At 40.7% G+C, this 17,503-nt stretch overlaps 1 protein-coding gene and 1 non-coding gene across 6 annotated transcripts; both read left to right on the forward strand.

Annotated features, from left to right (window-relative positions):
• Window positions 1-200: 200 nt before the first annotated feature.
• Window positions 201-15,378, forward strand: eef2k (eukaryotic elongation factor 2 kinase). Of its 5 annotated transcripts, none has more exons than XM_029279782.2 (19): window positions 201-405; window positions 2,957-3,215; window positions 3,675-3,734; window positions 5,346-5,446; window positions 7,488-7,548; window positions 7,692-7,729; window positions 8,409-8,580; window positions 8,709-8,858; window positions 8,953-9,085; window positions 9,178-9,305; window positions 9,556-9,775; window positions 9,875-9,939; window positions 11,096-11,173; window positions 11,584-11,640; window positions 12,764-12,895; window positions 13,708-13,896; window positions 14,006-14,130; window positions 14,321-14,499; window positions 14,887-15,378. In XM_029279782.2, the coding sequence occupies exons 2-19, from the start codon at window positions 2,961-2,963 to the stop codon at window positions 14,994-14,996; spliced, it is 2,253 nt and encodes a 750-aa protein (XP_029135615.2). In that variant the 5' UTR covers window positions 201-405; window positions 2,957-2,960; the 3' UTR covers window positions 14,997-15,378. The 5 variants fall into 5 exon arrangements, with proteins under 5 accessions (XP_029135615.2, XP_065805690.1, XP_065805692.1 ...); XM_065949618.1 differs by lacking the exon at window positions 11,584-11,640 and adding an exon at window positions 11,844-11,909; XM_065949620.1 differs by lacking the exon at window positions 11,584-11,640.
• Window positions 15,379-17,264: 1,886 nt separating this feature from the next.
• Window positions 17,265-17,346, forward strand: trnal-aag (transfer RNA leucine (anticodon AAG)). The gene has a single exon. It is a non-coding gene; the product is annotated as a tRNA-Leu (tRNA).
• Window positions 17,347-17,503: the final 157 nt, after the last annotated feature.

Consider the following 17,503-nt stretch of genomic DNA (forward strand, 5'->3'; position numbering starts at 1 on the left):
TGTAAATTAATAACAAGTAGATTTTCGATGAGCACGATCTGACTCTTTTGATACATCATTGGAAATCTTTTACATCCCCAGCCTGACACACACCCGATATCGCGAAAACTTAATTTCTGATTACCATGAAGGCAGCAGAGGCTTTCGGGGCGTGTCTGTCAGAGAGCAGTGTGTGTGTGCGGTGTGTACGTGTCGAGGCCCGACGTCACCGTGGTGGACGGCAACAGAAACTACAGCTGGCTTTCCAGGCACGTCTCCGGACCTTCGGGATACATTGGAGAACCAGGGCCGACCCAGACCGGTCTGTGAGGGGAGTTTAACCTGCCGCTGCTGCACTCCTGTCTGTTGGTTTAACTTCTTACTGGACCGGAGAGAAGGAAGAAGATAGAGGAGGAGTGATTAAAGGTGAGACTGTTTTCCGATTTTCATGTTGTTTCTGAATGTGAAACATGGATTCTGCAGCAGGTAGACTAAACTCAAGTTGACGCTTTGTTTGTTGTAAGATAAAATTATTCAGCCATTGTTGCTGTTGCATGATTTCAGCGATGCAAGAGTAAAGGAACTTTATGTATAATGCTCGGGTCTGCAAGCTGTCAGCTGTCACTTTAACATCTGCCAACAAAAGAATCTACTGGAACTTACTGGTGCTTACAATAGTTAGGTCGCTGTTTTGCATGCTAATGCTCTAAATTCTGGTTCAGCCACTTCTGAGATAAAAACAGAAAGCTCCCTCACTCGTGGCATGTGATGTTGGTGTACAGTTGTGCAGCCATGATGCATGCTTGTTGTGATCACGTACAACAGTATCACGGCTCCAATTACTGTCTTCATGTGGCTCTGTGTTCCTCTAACTCACCTGTTTCAGACTATATTACAGACTGTATTCATTTCGGTGTGGATCACACCGTTCCCACCAGGACTGTACGTTGTTTTGCCAGCTGCAAACCGTGGATTACTCCTGAAATAAAGGTCCTCCTAAAGGACAAAAAGAGAGCTTTTAGGTCAGGGGACAAGGAGGAGGAGATGAAGACTGTGCAGGGAGAGCTGAGGAGGAAGATCAGGGAGGGGAAACGCATCTACAGGAGGAAGATGGAGGTACTATCCCCTACAGCAGACGAATGTCAGCGGAGTCTGGAAGGGCCTGAAAACCATTTCAGGTCACAGGTCACAAGGACTCCAACACTGAACTGGTTAGGGATCAGGAATGGGTGAATGACCTGAACACAACAGATTTGAACAGCCATCCACCCCTCCCCCTACCCATTCCACTGTGCTGCAACCTGGTCTCCCCACGCTGCTGACTGCACAACCCCCACCTCACCCCCCTGCACATCACTCTCTGCTCCCCCCCCATCGTCACCCTGTACACTGCAGACTTCTCCCATAAGACCCATAAGACACCTAACTGTCACCTGCAGAAGTTCTCTCTGATGATTCTGCCATTGTCGGCCTCATCACTGATGGGGACGAGGGGGAGTACAGAGAACTCAACCAAAGAGCTGGTGGTGGACTTCCGCAGGCGCTTCTCCCACACCGGTGAACATCCAGGGAAAGGACATTGAGATAGTGGACTCTTATAAGTACCTGGGTGTTCACCTGAACAATAAGCTGGACTGGACTGTTAACACCCAAGCTCTCTACAAGAAAGGCCAGAGCAGACTTCAGCTGCAGGTCCTTTGTTCCTGCTGCAGTCAGACTGTTCAACCAAGCCTGCTCCCAGTAGATCACAAAACACACAACCGGACAATTCACTCTGACATTGTGCAATAATAATGTTATATTGCGTTTACCAATCCACTTTGTGCAATAACATGTTACACCTTATGTTCACTGTGTGCATGTCTGTGTTACACGGAATATTACGGACTACATTTTTGTCAAAACTGCAGCTCAGCTTTTTTTAAATCAATTTTTTACTATCTATCTATTTTTTTTGTACATTCTTAATTTTTCTTTTTTTTATTTAAATTGTACTGTGTTCACTTTGCAATCTTTGCTCTTTGCTGCTGTAACAATGTACATGGTAAAAACCGTGGTAAAAACCGCCCAGCGCATCACAAGGTGTCCACTTCCTGCCATTGAGGATGTCCAAAGAACACGCTGTCTGCGGCGAGCTCATGGCATCCTTAAAGACTCCTCCCACCCTGCCCACAGACTGTTTACCCTCCTGCCCTCCGGCAGGCGCTTCAGAAGCCTCCGGACCAGAACCAGCAGACTGAGGAACAGCTTTTTCCCCAGAGCTGTTTCTCTACTGAACTCTACCCCCCGAACTCTGAACTCTGTCTCTCTCTCTCTCTCTCTCTCTCCCTCTCTCTCTCCGCCCCCTGCTGACCCCCCCCTTTCCCCTGCATATCACCTCACACCCATCATCCCCCCACCACTCCTCCTGGTCACACACACACATCTCTCATCCACCTGTATTATTGTATTATAGTATGTTCATATTATGTCCATATTCTTTATATTATCTGTAAACTAGTATAGCATGCTCACTGCACCTTAATCTGTATATTATTAGTATAGTATGCTCACTGCACCTTAATCTGTATATTATTAGTATAGTATGCTCACTGCATCTTAATCTGTATATTATTAGTTTAGCATGCTCACTGCACCTTAATCTGTATATTATAATCCTAAAAACACACTTATTTTGTAGTATTACTTATTTATAGCATTTATTTATATTTATTGCATCCCATTAATCCAGCCATCCAGATATACCTAATAATTCACTTTTTTTGTCTACATCTGTAAATTTTGTAATTACTTGTACATAGCACTTTCTGCTTATTTGCACTTCTGGTGAGATGCCAAACCTCATTTCGTTACTCTATACTTGTATATGTTGTAATGACAATAAAGTTGAATCTCATCTCATCTCATCTCATTATCCCCGTTGTGGGATAAATAAAGGATTATCTTATCTTATCTTATCTTTCCTTTTAACAACAAGCATCATGGAGGATGACCTGATGTTCAGCATGGAGGAGGAGGAGGAGGGCAGCGCCAAGAGACCCCCTGTCCAACGCAGCGCCCACCACCAGCGGGCGCACTCTGTCGGTGACGCCAATGCCAGTGACGACGATGACGAAGACCACTTCATCTGCCCCATCCTGGACGACTCAGCCAAAGAGATCTGCCACTACCTGAAGGACCTTGTTCACACCCGGCAGCTGTCAAACTCTCTCCCAAAGACCAACTTTGTTTTCAAGGTGAGCTGATATGGAGATGCATGATCTTATCAGTAAAGGAAGCGAAGATGAAATGAAGGTCTGGAGAATCGCATAATAAGGCTAAAAGCACTTTGTATTACTGAGTTGTGTTCAGACATGATCAAAAGATCACAGTTCTGCAATTTTCTGCGAGTACAGCTCTTTACCTTATAAGGAGAGATGAATTGTACACGACTCCTGCACACACACCACTATTTAGTGGTTTTTACCACGTGATTACGTTGCATCTAAACACATCTCTCTCTTCTCTCACAGCTACATAAAGAGCAGCATTCAGTACAAAGCGCTTCTTATGAAAGCAGCTGTGCACCAGCCAGCTGCTGGAATGAATCGCCTTACTCTTTTTATATCTGAGGGTTGTATCTGAATGTCTGATGGTGTATTTTCAATCTTGTTTGCAAATGAAAAGCCGTCCATTTTCTTCACTTTTCTACATAGAATGAATCAGAAACAGTGGAAGAACCTAGGTCGTATAAGGTTTTGTCCGAGAGTGCACGGGTATGTTACAGATCAAGTTATATTTTCCTTTTCCGCCTCTTCCCCAGCGCCTGTTTATTCCTCTCTTCTCCTCACTCCAAACTTATAATTTACTGTTCTTGTCCTTTACGTTTTTGTCCGCTTTTCTTATTTCCCTTGACTCTTTCTATGGCTGACGTTATGTTTCCTAATCAATGCATCCTCCCTCCTTTCAGCCATTATTCATCATGTACTTAATTCAATTGATCTGCATTAACAAACACCAGAAATAATGTTTTCTATTTTCCTTAGACTGGTAAAAAATTAAGGTCCTGCGACTTAAATATGCCTGAAATAACGCCCACAAAAAAAGGGAAATACAGAAGAAAGTTGAGGTTATAACTCTTTTTATAAGTATGGCTGTGCATTTCAGTATCACACCAGGCTTTAACAACTTTAAATGTGATACTGGACTCCTTTGACTGAGCTGTAAAAATGCTGAAGTTGCACGCTCCTGCAGGAGAAGGAGGTGTGATGTAACGTGTCGAAAGAAGCTCCTCCTCACAGACAGACACGTCACATGATGCCTCATGTTTCTCTTCATGGGAATGTTCACCCTACATAGAAACACGTCTAAAATCCCTCCTCGACAGTGGAACAGTGGTGTACGAGGCCGAGGGGGACGGTTTGGGTAACTGGAACTGGTTTGGATTACAAGTAACATGTGATTCATGGTTCCTACCAAGAAAGTTATTTTTTGACATGCCACGACTGGTGACGGTCAAAGAATGTCACACAAGATATTCCTCACATTCATTTTAAAGCTGCTGGAAAATATTTAAACAGGTGATATGTGCAATTATTTTTTTTACATAAAATGGTTAAAAAATACCTGGAAATATATGTGCTGATATTTACCAAATATTTATGACAATGTTCCATCAAAAAAAAAAAAAAAAATCATTTTGTTCAAGGAAATAAAACTATTATTTTGGTCTCCTGTTTTCCGTCAAAACAAAAGAAACCCCAGACGATTGTGACTTGCCTTTTTATGAATAAAACAAATAAAAACAATGGTGGCTGTTTATCAATAAAGACAGCGACGGTTCTAAGTAACTTCATAATGTCATTACAATATTTGCCTGGTCATTGTTTTGATTAAGAGAGCCCTAGCAGATGAGATTGAAGACTTTACATTTAAGTTATCGTGGGATAGAAGACCTTGATTGACCAACACTTACACTAAACTGCATTTTACCCCCGCATCATATAAAAAAAAATAACGTCTTATGATCTCTCTATCAATCAGTTTAATTTCCATATCATTTTCTTTCTCGTTTGTATCTATTCATGACATATTCATGCCTTTTTTTCCCCTTCCTTCCTTAACTTGTTTCTTTGCCCCTGATGTGCATGCTGTTTATCAAACCAAACTAAACCATGTGTCATTTTACAGCAGGCTCATGTTAGCATTGGTGTGTCCCTGACTTTTGTTGTAACATGATCTGCATTAGAGGGATCCCTTGCCAGAAGCTTCCCTTCCTTCTTTTATGTTTTCTAAAAAGCTTTTAGGGAAACTAAGCTGTCCAATATTTTTGTTTGCATAATATCGCCGACTGACTGCTAATATGTTGTGTTTGGTCATTGCTACAGGATGCATGGAAACATGCAATAGAGAAGGCCAAAGCCATGCCCGACCCCTGGGCTCAGTTTCACCTGGAGGAAATCCAGACTGAACCCTGCACTCGTTACAGGTACGACTAACTAAAGAGTGCCTGTTAATCCTCCGCAGTAATACAACTTTTTAAGACTTGTCAAAGCAAGGAGCAAAGATGAGGGTAAAACCAATTCATGAATATTGTGGCAAAAAACTTCACTGTAGAGATCGCTGCGTCAAACAAAGAGGAACCAAAACAAGAAGCTGAGAGGCGCTAAAACAGTCTATCGAAGGAACCGCTTAATTAAGTTCTTATATCAGAATTTTGATTGGACACTCTCGAATAGTATTAAGATGAAACATCATTTTGTAAGAGTCTACGCTGACACATCCTCACATTGATGTATTGAGTTGGTATTGGATGGCTGTTAAAGTGGCTGCAGGTTCATATCTGGGTCAGTGGTGCTAATCTTAAATGTTGACAAACATTTCAGGATCACACCGGGCACGTCAAGCAGTGACGCCCTCTTTGGCCCGGCCCAGTTCGTCTCTTTATTTATCTCGTAATGTGAGCGGGAGACTGAAGTGTCGACCCAGAGATCCCAGCCTCTTGCAGAGTTCTCAGACAGTGGAAAGAGTTTTAGTAAGACAGCAACACAATTAAAAGGGCGTGGGCAAGAGAGCAAGGAGAAAGTGAACTCGTTTGTCGCGTGTGTCAGGTTGTTACATAACATACAGGGCTGAGACTACAGGGGGGAGAGGGATTTTAAGGAGCTGGGATCTACCCTCATCTAACCCTTTTTTTTTTTCATGTGCTAATTTTACCCCCTGTAACCTCACTCCTCCTCCTCCTCTCCTCCTCTCTCTGTCGTATCAACTTGATGGTATGAAAGTCCCGGTACACGCTGTCCCCAGCCTTAAACGGTTTGTAGGCAGGAACCAGCCACGATTAGATTTTTGTTTAAGAGAAACCAGCTCAAGAGCACGCTGTTAAAACGGAGAACTCCAGTTTATCACTGAGTTTGTTCGGGTTCAAATCTGTTGAAGCTTTGCAGCCGCACCTTTTACTCCTGTTGTATTCATTAACTCAGGACACACACCCTGCCAAGCCAAACAGACACACTGACCCAGACACGCAGTGTGTACACACACGTTAGTATCACCATATTGACTGTCAACGTTCTCCTGCAACTACGTCTATCTCTTACACGACAAAATCCAAAAAGTCCCAAAGGAAATGGGCGTATACAACGTGACCTTTCATGACCGAGCACAACCTTTTATGTTTAATTTCTCTCTTTGTTGGTCTCTTCCTTAGAGAGGAAACTACAGGCTGAGTGTGCCCCCGTGACAGGAATGAAAACAGGCATGTTGACTCCCTCGCAGAGGCCAAAGAGTAACTTGGCTAGCGTAGCGACTAGAACTCTTCTCACTGCTGAACCAGAGTTTTATAAATCACATGATAAAGGAGTGCACACAGACAGCTCAGTGCTGTAGACGGTCCAGCGGGGGGAGGGGGAGGGGTGATTTGTGTTTTAACAGGTGGAAAGTGCCATTTAGTCTACTCCTCACAGAGCAGGGTCACAGGGTCTCCTCTGTGACCTATTCGAGACCCGCTCATGGAAAGTCTCACAGCTGCTGCTCTTGATAGGAGTTGCAGGAGAATTAGCGGAAAAGTTTTTGTTCTTTTTGTCTTTCACAATTTGTAGTGTGAAAAGATAAAAACAATAACCTCCTCGAATTACATTGTGTAACCATCAGTCAGTCAGTCAGTCAGTCAGTCAGTCAGTCAATATGTAAAGATAACAGGCATCGAACATACTGTTCATGAATCTGAAACCAGCTAATGTTTAGTTTCAAGGTTAATAAATGATCAGAAATGGTTGTTTTAGACTTGTAAATGGATTCATTCAGCACTTCTCCTTTCAAAATGTGACACGGCTCAAAGTTTCCAGCCGTTCTAGCAGCTCTTTGATGCTGTAGCTATTTGCGTTTTTGGCCACATGCTAACACTGATATTGAGTTAATAACTCCTTGGATATTTCATTCTGATTGAATCTATGTGATTAATGTTTTTAATTTGATTGTAATTTAAAGACCATCTTCAAGCGTCATACATGTATTTATTTAATTCACAGGTACAACGCCATCACAGGAGAATGGGCTCAAGACCAGGTCCACATAAAGATGGGTGCCCAGGTATTCTTACGCTCTAAAATGTTCCAGTTTTGACAATATGTGTAGTGAAATATATATTATTTAAAAAAAAAAGACACATGCTACACATTCTTCTTGCGTCTTATCTCTTGCCCAATTCATTTCCTCTTCCTGGTTTCTCACAGCCGTTTGGGAAAGGGGCCATGAGGGAGTGCTTCAGAACGTGAGTAGAAACATTTCTCCACATTCATCAGTTCTCATCAAGCGGTTATTGCCCTCATGTTTGAGTCGTCCAGGCCATCATGGTCTCAGTGTAAACCAAACGAGGGGTTTCTGTCGTTCATAGATGGACGCCTTTAGGAAGTGCAGGACCAAATTCCTCAAATGTTTGGCCCTGACTCAAGAGGATGCTGCTGTCAGACTCGGGGGCCAACGATGGTTCTCACTGAAGTCTTCCATGATGGCACTGGAACTTTTTTATTTTTAACTTTTCTAACTCCCCTGATATTTACTAAATTTAAATATGTGATTCTGTCACGGCTCGGCTGTGTTTAGGTTTGTGTGCGACATTGCAGAATGAAAGAGAAAAGAGGATGAAGGTCTTTAGTTATGTGGGAAATGTTAAAGAGCGGCATCTCAGCTGTTTGCTGTTTGCAGCATCCCACAGAAAACACCCAAACAGACAGAGCCAGCCCAACAAGCACAAACAAGTCAAGTCCTGAAGAGAGGAAATCTCTACATCTGAAAGTGGTATTTTGTTCCTGTAACATTTGGCTTCCGTCGGGTTGAACCAGATTGGACTTTCTATCCTCTGATCAGCTTTTGTTGTGTTTTTTTCTTCTTCTTCTGAATAAGGTTTTAATAATGTGGTGTTTCTCACTTTTATTTCCTTTTTCCTCCAGGAAGAAACTCTCCAATTTCTCACACAGCAGCAACTGGAAGTCGGCGTCCAATTATGTGGCCAAGCGTTACATGGAGGAAGTGGACAGAGGTGTTTACTTTGAGGACGTCCGGCTGCAAATGGAGGCCAAACTCTGGGGAGAGGAGTTCAACCGTCACCGACCTCCTAAACAGGTACATATACATTTGAATATCATTTTCTTATCGAAGCCATTTAATCACCAAAGACGGTGAATAAACGCCTATTATAGCCTTGACGTGTGTGAGACTCAGACGACTGATTTGTCTGTTTGGAATTGCAGGTTGACATCATGCAGATGTGCGTTGTGGAGATGGCAGAAAGACCAGATAAACCTCTCTTCCACCTGGAACATTACATCGAGGGCAAATACATCAAATACAACTCCAACTCAGGCTTTGTGAGGGACGACAACATTCGTCTCACTCCACAGGTGAGTGATTGTGCCTTTTGGTATTCATAGTCTTAATACAGATAATAATGACTTAAGCCATCTTTTATTTATTCTGCTCTCATGTACCCATCAGGCCTTTAGTCACTTCAGCTTTGAGCGATCGGGTCACCAGCTGATCGTTGTTGACATCCAGGGAGTCGGAGATCTCTACACTGACCCTCAGATCCACACAGAGAAGGGCACCGACTTTGGAGATGGAAATCTAGGTCCCTCATCTTTTCTATTTCTGCAGCGTACACGAGCCGAGCACTGGTTTGACATTATCCAAGAAGCTGTGTCATTCATACTTGTGTTGCAGGTGTGCGAGGCATGGCGCTGTTCTTCCACTCCCACCTGTGTAACAAGATCTGCAAGAGTATGGGCCTGACGCCTTTCGATATTTCACCTGCGGAGAAGTCCCAGATGGACTCCACCAACAAACTGCTCGTAATCACAACTTGTCATGTTTTTATAGACGCTGCTCATCTGCTCCGCTGGGATCTTATTTCCTGAGAGAAGATTAGTTTTTGATCAGCGAAAAAGAACGGATCTGCAGCTGAAAATAGGGAGAGGAGCTCATTTAAAAGCATTAGCATAACAATTATAATACACTATTCTCTTCTTCAGTGTTTGTTGTTTATTCTGCTGCTCACTGCTGACATGTCCTGAAGAGTTATTCCTCATTTTTTGATCGCAGAAGTCGGCTCAGACGGTGCTGCGGGGCTGTGAGGAGCCCTGTGGCTCTCCTCGTGTTCGCACCATTTCAGTGGGCCGGGCTCCTCCTTTGCTGTCCCGCCTGTCTGAGACGTCGTCTGCAGACGAGAGCATGAGCGACGTGGACTCTGTGCCCTGCTCCCCTCTCATCCTGCCCTGTTCCCCACTGGCTGCATCAGGATATATGGGAAAGTCCCCCTTTGGTACATGGAGACAATATCACACACTGCACATGTTAACCGTGTTTAATGAAATAAATTGTGTTGTCCAGATTCTAAATGTGTTATCTCCACCTTTTACAGGATACACTTTAACTGGGATGTATGAATATGAACGACTCAACAATAACAACACAGGTGAACACAAGGTGAGCAACTTTTCAGTGGGCATGACACCAAAGGTACAGACTAAGTCAATAAGATCAGTGTTTATGTGTTAAGGTCAGAGAAGTGGATTAAAAATGTTACTGGGTCAAAAAACCTCCGTGTTTACAGTCGAGAAGGACTAAAACTTAAAGATACCTTTACATTTTGTCTTGAGCCATGACTTTTATTTGAACCAATAATTTAGACGTATTATATGACAACATGATTTGATGACTCGAAGACTAATTAGTCCTTCACTGGGTCGCTCCAGCTAAGAACCAGTCCTCTTATAATTTAGATTATAAAGTCACCAGAGAGGCTTTTTAACTAATAGCTAGTTGGTAACCGAATAAGCTACAGGAAAAAGATGTAAGAAACTTATATTGATCTAAGGTCATAATTACGGCAGGTGGCAAACATAAAAAAAAAAAATAATTCTCAGGCAACCGTAGTTTCAGTTCCCATGAACTTTCTGGCTGAAATGAGCCTCTCACTTTATACGGTCGATGGAGCCACTTGAAATCGTGGAGCACACTGTAGTAAGAAAGTTCTACATTGAAATATTATATAAAAGCTCCTGTGTGGAACTTTTGGTTTGTGTCGATTTTGGCGCCCCCCAGTGGACAAAGCAATACTTCTTATCTCTTTCTGATTCTGTCCTGTGTGTAGGTCTTGTTTTTTTTTTTTTTTTTAACAAAAAGTCTCATCCTGCTTTCTTTAAATAGTCAGATTTATCACTCATTGAGGATTCATGCTTCAGAAAATGTAAAAATAAAAAAATAAAAATGTTTCTGTAGCTTCCAGTCAATCACTTGGTCTGCCACCTTACGCCCCCAGCAGTGGTTTCATCTGTTAAAAACTATTATCTATAAATAGTCGATCTTCATATTGGTGGTCTCTTTTGCTTTAGTAGCTCATTAGTGTTCATTTCAGCATGTTTCATAATCCACTAAAAACTCCTCACTGTGGCTTTAATTAAATTAGGCCCCATAAGATTTCTGTTTTGCAAAACTTCTCTCTGTGGTGCAACTTGAATGATCACGTAGTCATGATTGATGTCGTAACAAGGCTGAATTTAAAAAATAAACCCAGCTGGTCCAACAGTCTGTAAGTCCTGAGTCTGACAAATAAATGATTTTCATTCTTCTCTGTCGTCAGGAATCCGACAGCGGAAGTGACAGCGGCTACCCCAGCGAGAGGAGGAGTGAAGGCGACCCAAATGACAACGTAGACGGGGTAAAGGTTTCCATTTGACTGGAATGATTTTGGACCAAAATGTCCAGAATTGATTTTTAAAACAAACAAAAAATACATACAAAACATCCATTATGTACAGATGAACTATGCCAACAAAAGTATTTTATGTCTGACATTAATTAACATAATCACTTTGCTAAATATCTTTTAAATATGTTGTAGCTTCTGAGGATTAAATGTGTTTAAACTAGTTTTACATCTTGAATCACCAGGTTGTTTTTTAACACTTTATAAACATGTGAGACTTCTCTTGTTTCTGTCTCTCGTTCACTCTCCTTTGGCTTCACTCCTCTCAGCAGCTGTTAGTCTCTTGACATTTATTTTTCTTCACATGTATTTGAACTGTTTCTGACATGACTTTCATGAATGCATGTTGTATCGTCACGTAGGCCAATCATCGCTCCCACAGACATTACTCTGAGTCGGATGAGGACAGTTTCAGACGGGTAAACAAAACGTAGAGACATCAGTGTGCAAATGTCATCCTCACCTTCATCATCGACGACATCAAATAACCCTCTGATTTTCCCCCTAATTTTCTTTCTTCACTCTGTTTTCACCCCTTTTTTTTTTTTTTTTTTTAACAATGAAAACCATCCCTCACCTTCCCTCTAATCAACTCCTGCTGCTCTTTGTGTTCCCTCACTAGAGGAAGATGGTAGCTCCTCCGAGAGTCTCTGCAGCTTTAAATTCATACAATCCTGACAACGAATGGGTGATTATTTGCATGGAGGCCTTAAAATCTGGGATTTTGCCCCCTGTGCATTTCTGTGCCAGCTTTACGCTAAAGCATTATAAAGCATGAGGCTTTGATTTGAGCTACTGCTTCGACAAGCTGCAGCTTTTCCAGGTCAACTCGTTCTTTAATTCCTGAAAAGAAATTGAAAGAGGAGAATTGCTAAACACGCAGATGAGATTTGGAACTGAAACACCATCTTACCTCTCTTTATCAACTCTACTGTTCTCATGACTCTTTCCATGATAACTTGTGTTTGTGTGCTGTTTTCACGCTTTACATGATTTTGCATTCACCGAGGCCAGCGGGGGTGTACTCCTCCTGCTCGCAGCTGAAATGTTTCATTTATCTGTTTCCTCCTGTGAGGAATTGTATTCGCTTTATGAAACAGCCAGACAATAGCTTTAAAGATTTAATATTTGTAGAATGTTATTTCTAATATGTGAAACCTTTGCCAGAGGATAGGTGTCAGACGGGTGATTACCACGCTACCAAAACATTTTTTACGTCTTCGATGGCAAAGATTATTGATTAGCAATGATACATTTGATGGTTAAAGGAAATCAGTGTGAGATTTATTACTTATAACTACACAGGACAAAATTAGCAAAGACATATTGGTAAGTGGTACAACATTGACCACAGGGGGCGCCAAAGTCCACACAAATCAAAAGCTCCCCACAGGAGTTTTAAATTAAGGCTACATTTTCTGGATGAGTACACCCCTGAATTTAATATTTTTCACGATTAATTTCCTTTATCTAGTTTTTTTCTTTCATTGCCGTGATGTAAAATAGATGTAGACATTCTCACTCCCTCTTTTCTCCCCTCAGCTGACTGAGGAAAACTGGAGTTTCTACCACTCGTCTCGCGCTCACGTCCACAGATCGTCCTGCGTGGCCACAGAGGTGGAGCGGCTCAACGCTCTGCTGCAGACAAAGATTGGCCAGTCGAACCTCGGGAAGGTAAAAAGAAATCTGACTGGCTTGTAGATGATTTTATATGTAATACTGTATGTATACTACTTTGTTTATAAACTGGATACACTGACATTTTTTTTCGCTGCTTAGTAGTATTTTTTATACAAAAGTTTTTGCTCTTTCTTGACGACCTACAATGAGCTAATGTAGAATACTGGAGGTCAGGTAGACTACAGCTGGGACATACAAACTAACTTTCTGGTGTTCAATGAAAAATATCGACCCCTTAAATTCCCCATGAAATATAAAATATGTTATCCCAGTTTTAATCCAGCGTTAATCCTATGTTCGTTTATCTGCCAAATATATTTCAATACAGCATTATCTGAGTATGTTTACAGTAAATGCATAAGAAATTAAAACTACGATTTCTTATCTGATTATGCCAACAGAAAATGACAACCACAAAGTTAGCCTAGCCAAAACTACATATGCTGCTGTTAGACTAATAAGACAGTTTTGTATTTTGCGGTGATTTATAGAATAGAATAGAATAGAATGTCTTTATTGTCATTATACAATTGTACAACAAAATTATTTGGCTTCACCTTAAAGTGCACACACATACAAGCATCCTCAGCTAAAAACAACAAAAGAAGAAAATAAAAAAAGTCATTTACAGGTGGTAGCATAACAGAATATAAATAGATATTGCAGAAATATAAAATAGATATTGCACAGTATGAAATGTAAAATATTGCAGAAATCCTCTTAACCTCCTGTTTTATTGTTTTCCTCTGTTTCGACATTGAGTGTAACTTGGAGAGTTTATCCTCGATCACCCTTTTTCCGTGTAGGTCCACTTGGCGATGGTGCGGTACCACGAGGCGGGTCGTTTCTGTGAGAAGGACGAGCAGTGGGATCAGGACTCGGCCATGTTCCACCTGGAGAGAGCAGCTCTGTGTGGAGAGCTGGAGGCCATTGTAGCGTTAGGACAGTGCTACATGCAGCTGCCTCATCACATCCTGCCTGACTTGAAGTTCGAGGTAAAAAGCACTTTCTTTAATATTTTTTTTAAACTTATAGGAATAAATCTTTTGGTTTTTGTACCGAATGCACCTTTGTTTCTCTGACATTGTTTTCTGTTGTTTGCAGGATAATGCAGGAAACAGGATGAAGGGTTTTAAATATCTGCTGCTGGCAGCCGAGGCTGGAGAGAGATCGGCTATGATCACAGTGGCCAGAGGCTTTGACACTGGGATCAGTCTGCCAGCTGACAGGTCAGTGACACAGGGTTAAATTTGGACCCACTCTTGTTTTGAAGTTTGCCAGAATTCTGATATCTCAGACATTGGCAATACCGCCCCCTAGTGGAAACTTGAGATGATTTTTTTTTTTTTAATCCAAGAAGCAGGATTGTTCTGTTTGTGATGCTGAATGTTTTTTGTGTTTTACATTTACATTTTTCAGAAAGCAGGACTGGAAGGAGGCGATCCACTGGTACGACGGAGTGTTGAACACGACAGACCACGATGAGGGGGGAGAGTTTGATGGGACGCAGGACGAGCCTCGACACCTGCTGCTGGCCAGAGAGGCAGAGATGTACCAAGAAGGAGGACACAACCTCACTGCTGACCCACAGAGAGCAGGTTCGACTTCATGCTTGTCCAACAAACCCAGCTGTGATAAATATAGTCTAATACTCCGATAGTCTTTTTTTTTTTACGAGAATTAAAATCCTACCTCATGCATGCTTGAAATAACACTCTTGATAAACAATTCAGCTTGATGAATATATGTAATTTGCTTAAGAGTTTATTTATAGTTAATTGATAGGAACAGATACATTATACATCCAATACAATGAAGTAGGACTTGATGCTGTGGTTTAAATCTGTGACATTTGCAGTATATTTAAAGGTTAACGAAGCATGCCCTAGGACTTTTTAAATAGCATAGAGAAATAAAATACATACCCTGCTGCAGATAATGATCTCTAGCTTCATCCTAACGTCCTAAACCTTCTCTCGTTTTAGGTGATCTGTTCACAGAAGCGGCAGAAGCTGCCATGGCGGCCATGAAAGGTCGACTGGCAAACCAGTACTACATGAAAGCTGAAGAAGCCTGGGCGCTAATGGAGGAGTAATTCTAGATTCACATTTCTATCACAAAAAGGCCACGGGGGTTCATTTGTCTGACCGATAGCCAGGCTAGTTTACATTTTATATTACAGGATGTTTGCTAACAGTGCTACGTGTGTGTGTGTGTGTGTGTGTGTGTGTGTTCTTTCAGTCTTAGTTTAGCAGCATAGTTAATGAGTTTCTTTTTCCTGTTTCTTTTTCCTCTTTTCTTTAATCTCCACCTTTACTTACCTATTTGCTTCATGAATGCATGAAAGAGGAAAAACTGCAGAATCAAATAAAGAGTAACGTTTACTTTCTTTGACCCAAACGTTAACAAAGTTGTTTTATGATTGCATGTTAAAGAAAGAAAAATGTAAATAAAGTTTAATCTGCTTTTTGGGTAAAGGCTTGTCTCTATTTCTTTGTCTTTTTCTCCGGGCTACAACTCTGACATGAAATGTCTGAAACTGAAACAATTTGTCCGCAAGTCAGAAGGATGAACATTAAATTGCATATAAATCGGTATAAAATTATTTTTCTGTTATTTTGTGGTTTTTGAAATTATTCCAACTTGTATTTAATCTTACAAACAAAATCCTCACACATCTAATAGCAAGAAATAAGGAAAATAACAAGAGACAGGCTTTAGTTCAAAGTTAAAAGTACGTCTGCAATAAGGTAAGTTAACTTGAACTGGTGACTTCATCTTTGAATTTGAAAACATTTTGACTCTACTGAACTCTACCCCCCCGAACTCTGAACTCTGTCTCTCTCTCTCTCTCCCTCTCTCTCTCCGCCCCCTGCTGACCCCCCCCCCTTTCCCCTGCATATCACCTCACACCCATCATCCCCCCACCACTCCTCCTGGTCACACACACACATCTCTCATCCACCTGTATTACTGTATTATAGTATGTTCATATTATGTCCATATTCTTTATATTATCTGTAAACTAGTATAGCATGCTCACTGCACCTTAATCTGTATATTATTAGTATAGCATGCTCACTGCACCTTAATCTGTATATTATTAGTATAGCATGCTCACTGCACCTTAATCTGTATATTATTAGTATAGCATGCTCACTGCACCTTAATCTGTATATTATTAGTATAGCATGCTCACTGCATCTTAATCTGTATATTATTAGTATAGCATGCTCACTGCATCTTAATCTGTATATTATAATCCTAAAAATACACTTATATTTATAGCATTTATTTATATTTATAGCATCCCATTAATCCAGCCATCCATATATACCTAATAATTCACTTTTTTTAGTCTACATCTGTAAATTTTGTAATTACTGTACATAGCACAGACTCTTGCACTTTCTGCTTATTTGCACTTCTGGTGAGATGCAAAACCTCATTTCGTTACTCTATACTTGTACATGTGTAATGACAATAAAGTTGAATCTCATCTCATCTCATCTCATAATTTTGTCTTTCACCTTTTATTGTTTTGCAATCTCAGCTTACTTGTACCACAACCTAGCAAAGACATACTTCTTGAAAAATAAATGTTCTTATCCTGTATGCAGTCAAGATAATAATAATGGAGCGTCTGTTCAAAAGCAACAAACAAAAATGTAAAGAGGGCAAAATCGTTGATTCATGTCAAAGCAACGCTGTACATATATAAACAACACAACTTCAGAAGGTCAACACTTTTTTATTCTTATTTTTTAATTCAGGTCTAATTACAGATTTTTTTTCCTCAACTGTTTATAGGTTCTTGTTTAAATTGCACATATATATATTTTTTTAATCTTTGCACTAGTTATGTACATTTCTTGTATAAGTCTATTTTTAATTGCACAGTTTAAGTTTTGATTCATCTAGGGGTATTCTTTAAATCTTTTTTTCTGGTTAATATATATGTATGGGAGGAGGGGGGGGAGTCGGTTTTGTGGTTTAATTTGTAACAAATGTTTCATGTGATGTCTTTGTAACCTGCTACTGGATGCTTTGAATTTCCCTCAGGATCAATATCTATCTATCTAAAGCTCTTTTTTTTTTTTAACGATGAGTGGGTCTTATCTTTTTGCTGAACTTTATTTTGAAAATGTCAACTTTATTCCTGACATCTCAACTTTTTTCTTCCAAATTTGTTTTTTATTTCCGACATTTCGATTTTTTTTTTTTTTTTTTTTTTTTACTTTTTCGATTTTGTTTTATGGGGAAAAAACATTTTCCACCTATCAAGATTTATCTTATATCTTATCATATCAAATCTCCTCATTTGTTAATATATTATCGTGAAATCCGAGTGTCTTCAACGTGAGGTAGCGTGGCCGAGCGGTCTAAGGCGCTGGATTAAGGCTCCAGTCTCTTCGGAGGCGTGGGTTCGAATCCCACCGCTGCCATAATCTTTTCTTTACCGATCGAATAAAAGAATATTCTCCAGGTAATGAACTTGTATCCTAACAACCTGAATGTCCAGTGTGTAGTAAATAAGTGACAAAAACAAACATTAAAAACAAACACCTAGTGCTGATCTCGCTGTGCATTGTGGGCAGGAGC

Source organism: Labrus bergylta, chromosome 21 (assembly GCF_963930695.1).
Source record: "Labrus bergylta chromosome 21, fLabBer1.1, whole genome shotgun sequence".
NCBI lineage: Eukaryota > Metazoa > Chordata > Actinopteri > Labriformes > Labridae > Labrus > Labrus bergylta.

What these genes read in the sequence shown, in the direction of transcription:
- eef2k (XM_065949618.1), top strand. Translation starts at nt 2,961, where the DNA reads ATGGAGGATGACCTGATGTTCAGCATGGAGGAGGAGGAGGAGGGCAGC. An exon ending in CTTTGGAGATGGAAATCTAG is followed by an intron (nt 9,086 to 9,177) that starts GTCCCTCATCTT and finishes CTTGTGTTGCAG; the next exon opens with GTGTGCGAGGCATGGCGCTG. An exon ending in ACAACACAGGTGAACACAAG is followed by an intron (nt 9,940 to 11,095) that starts GTGAGCAACTTT and finishes CTCTGTCGTCAG; the next exon opens with GAATCCGACAGCGGAAGTGA.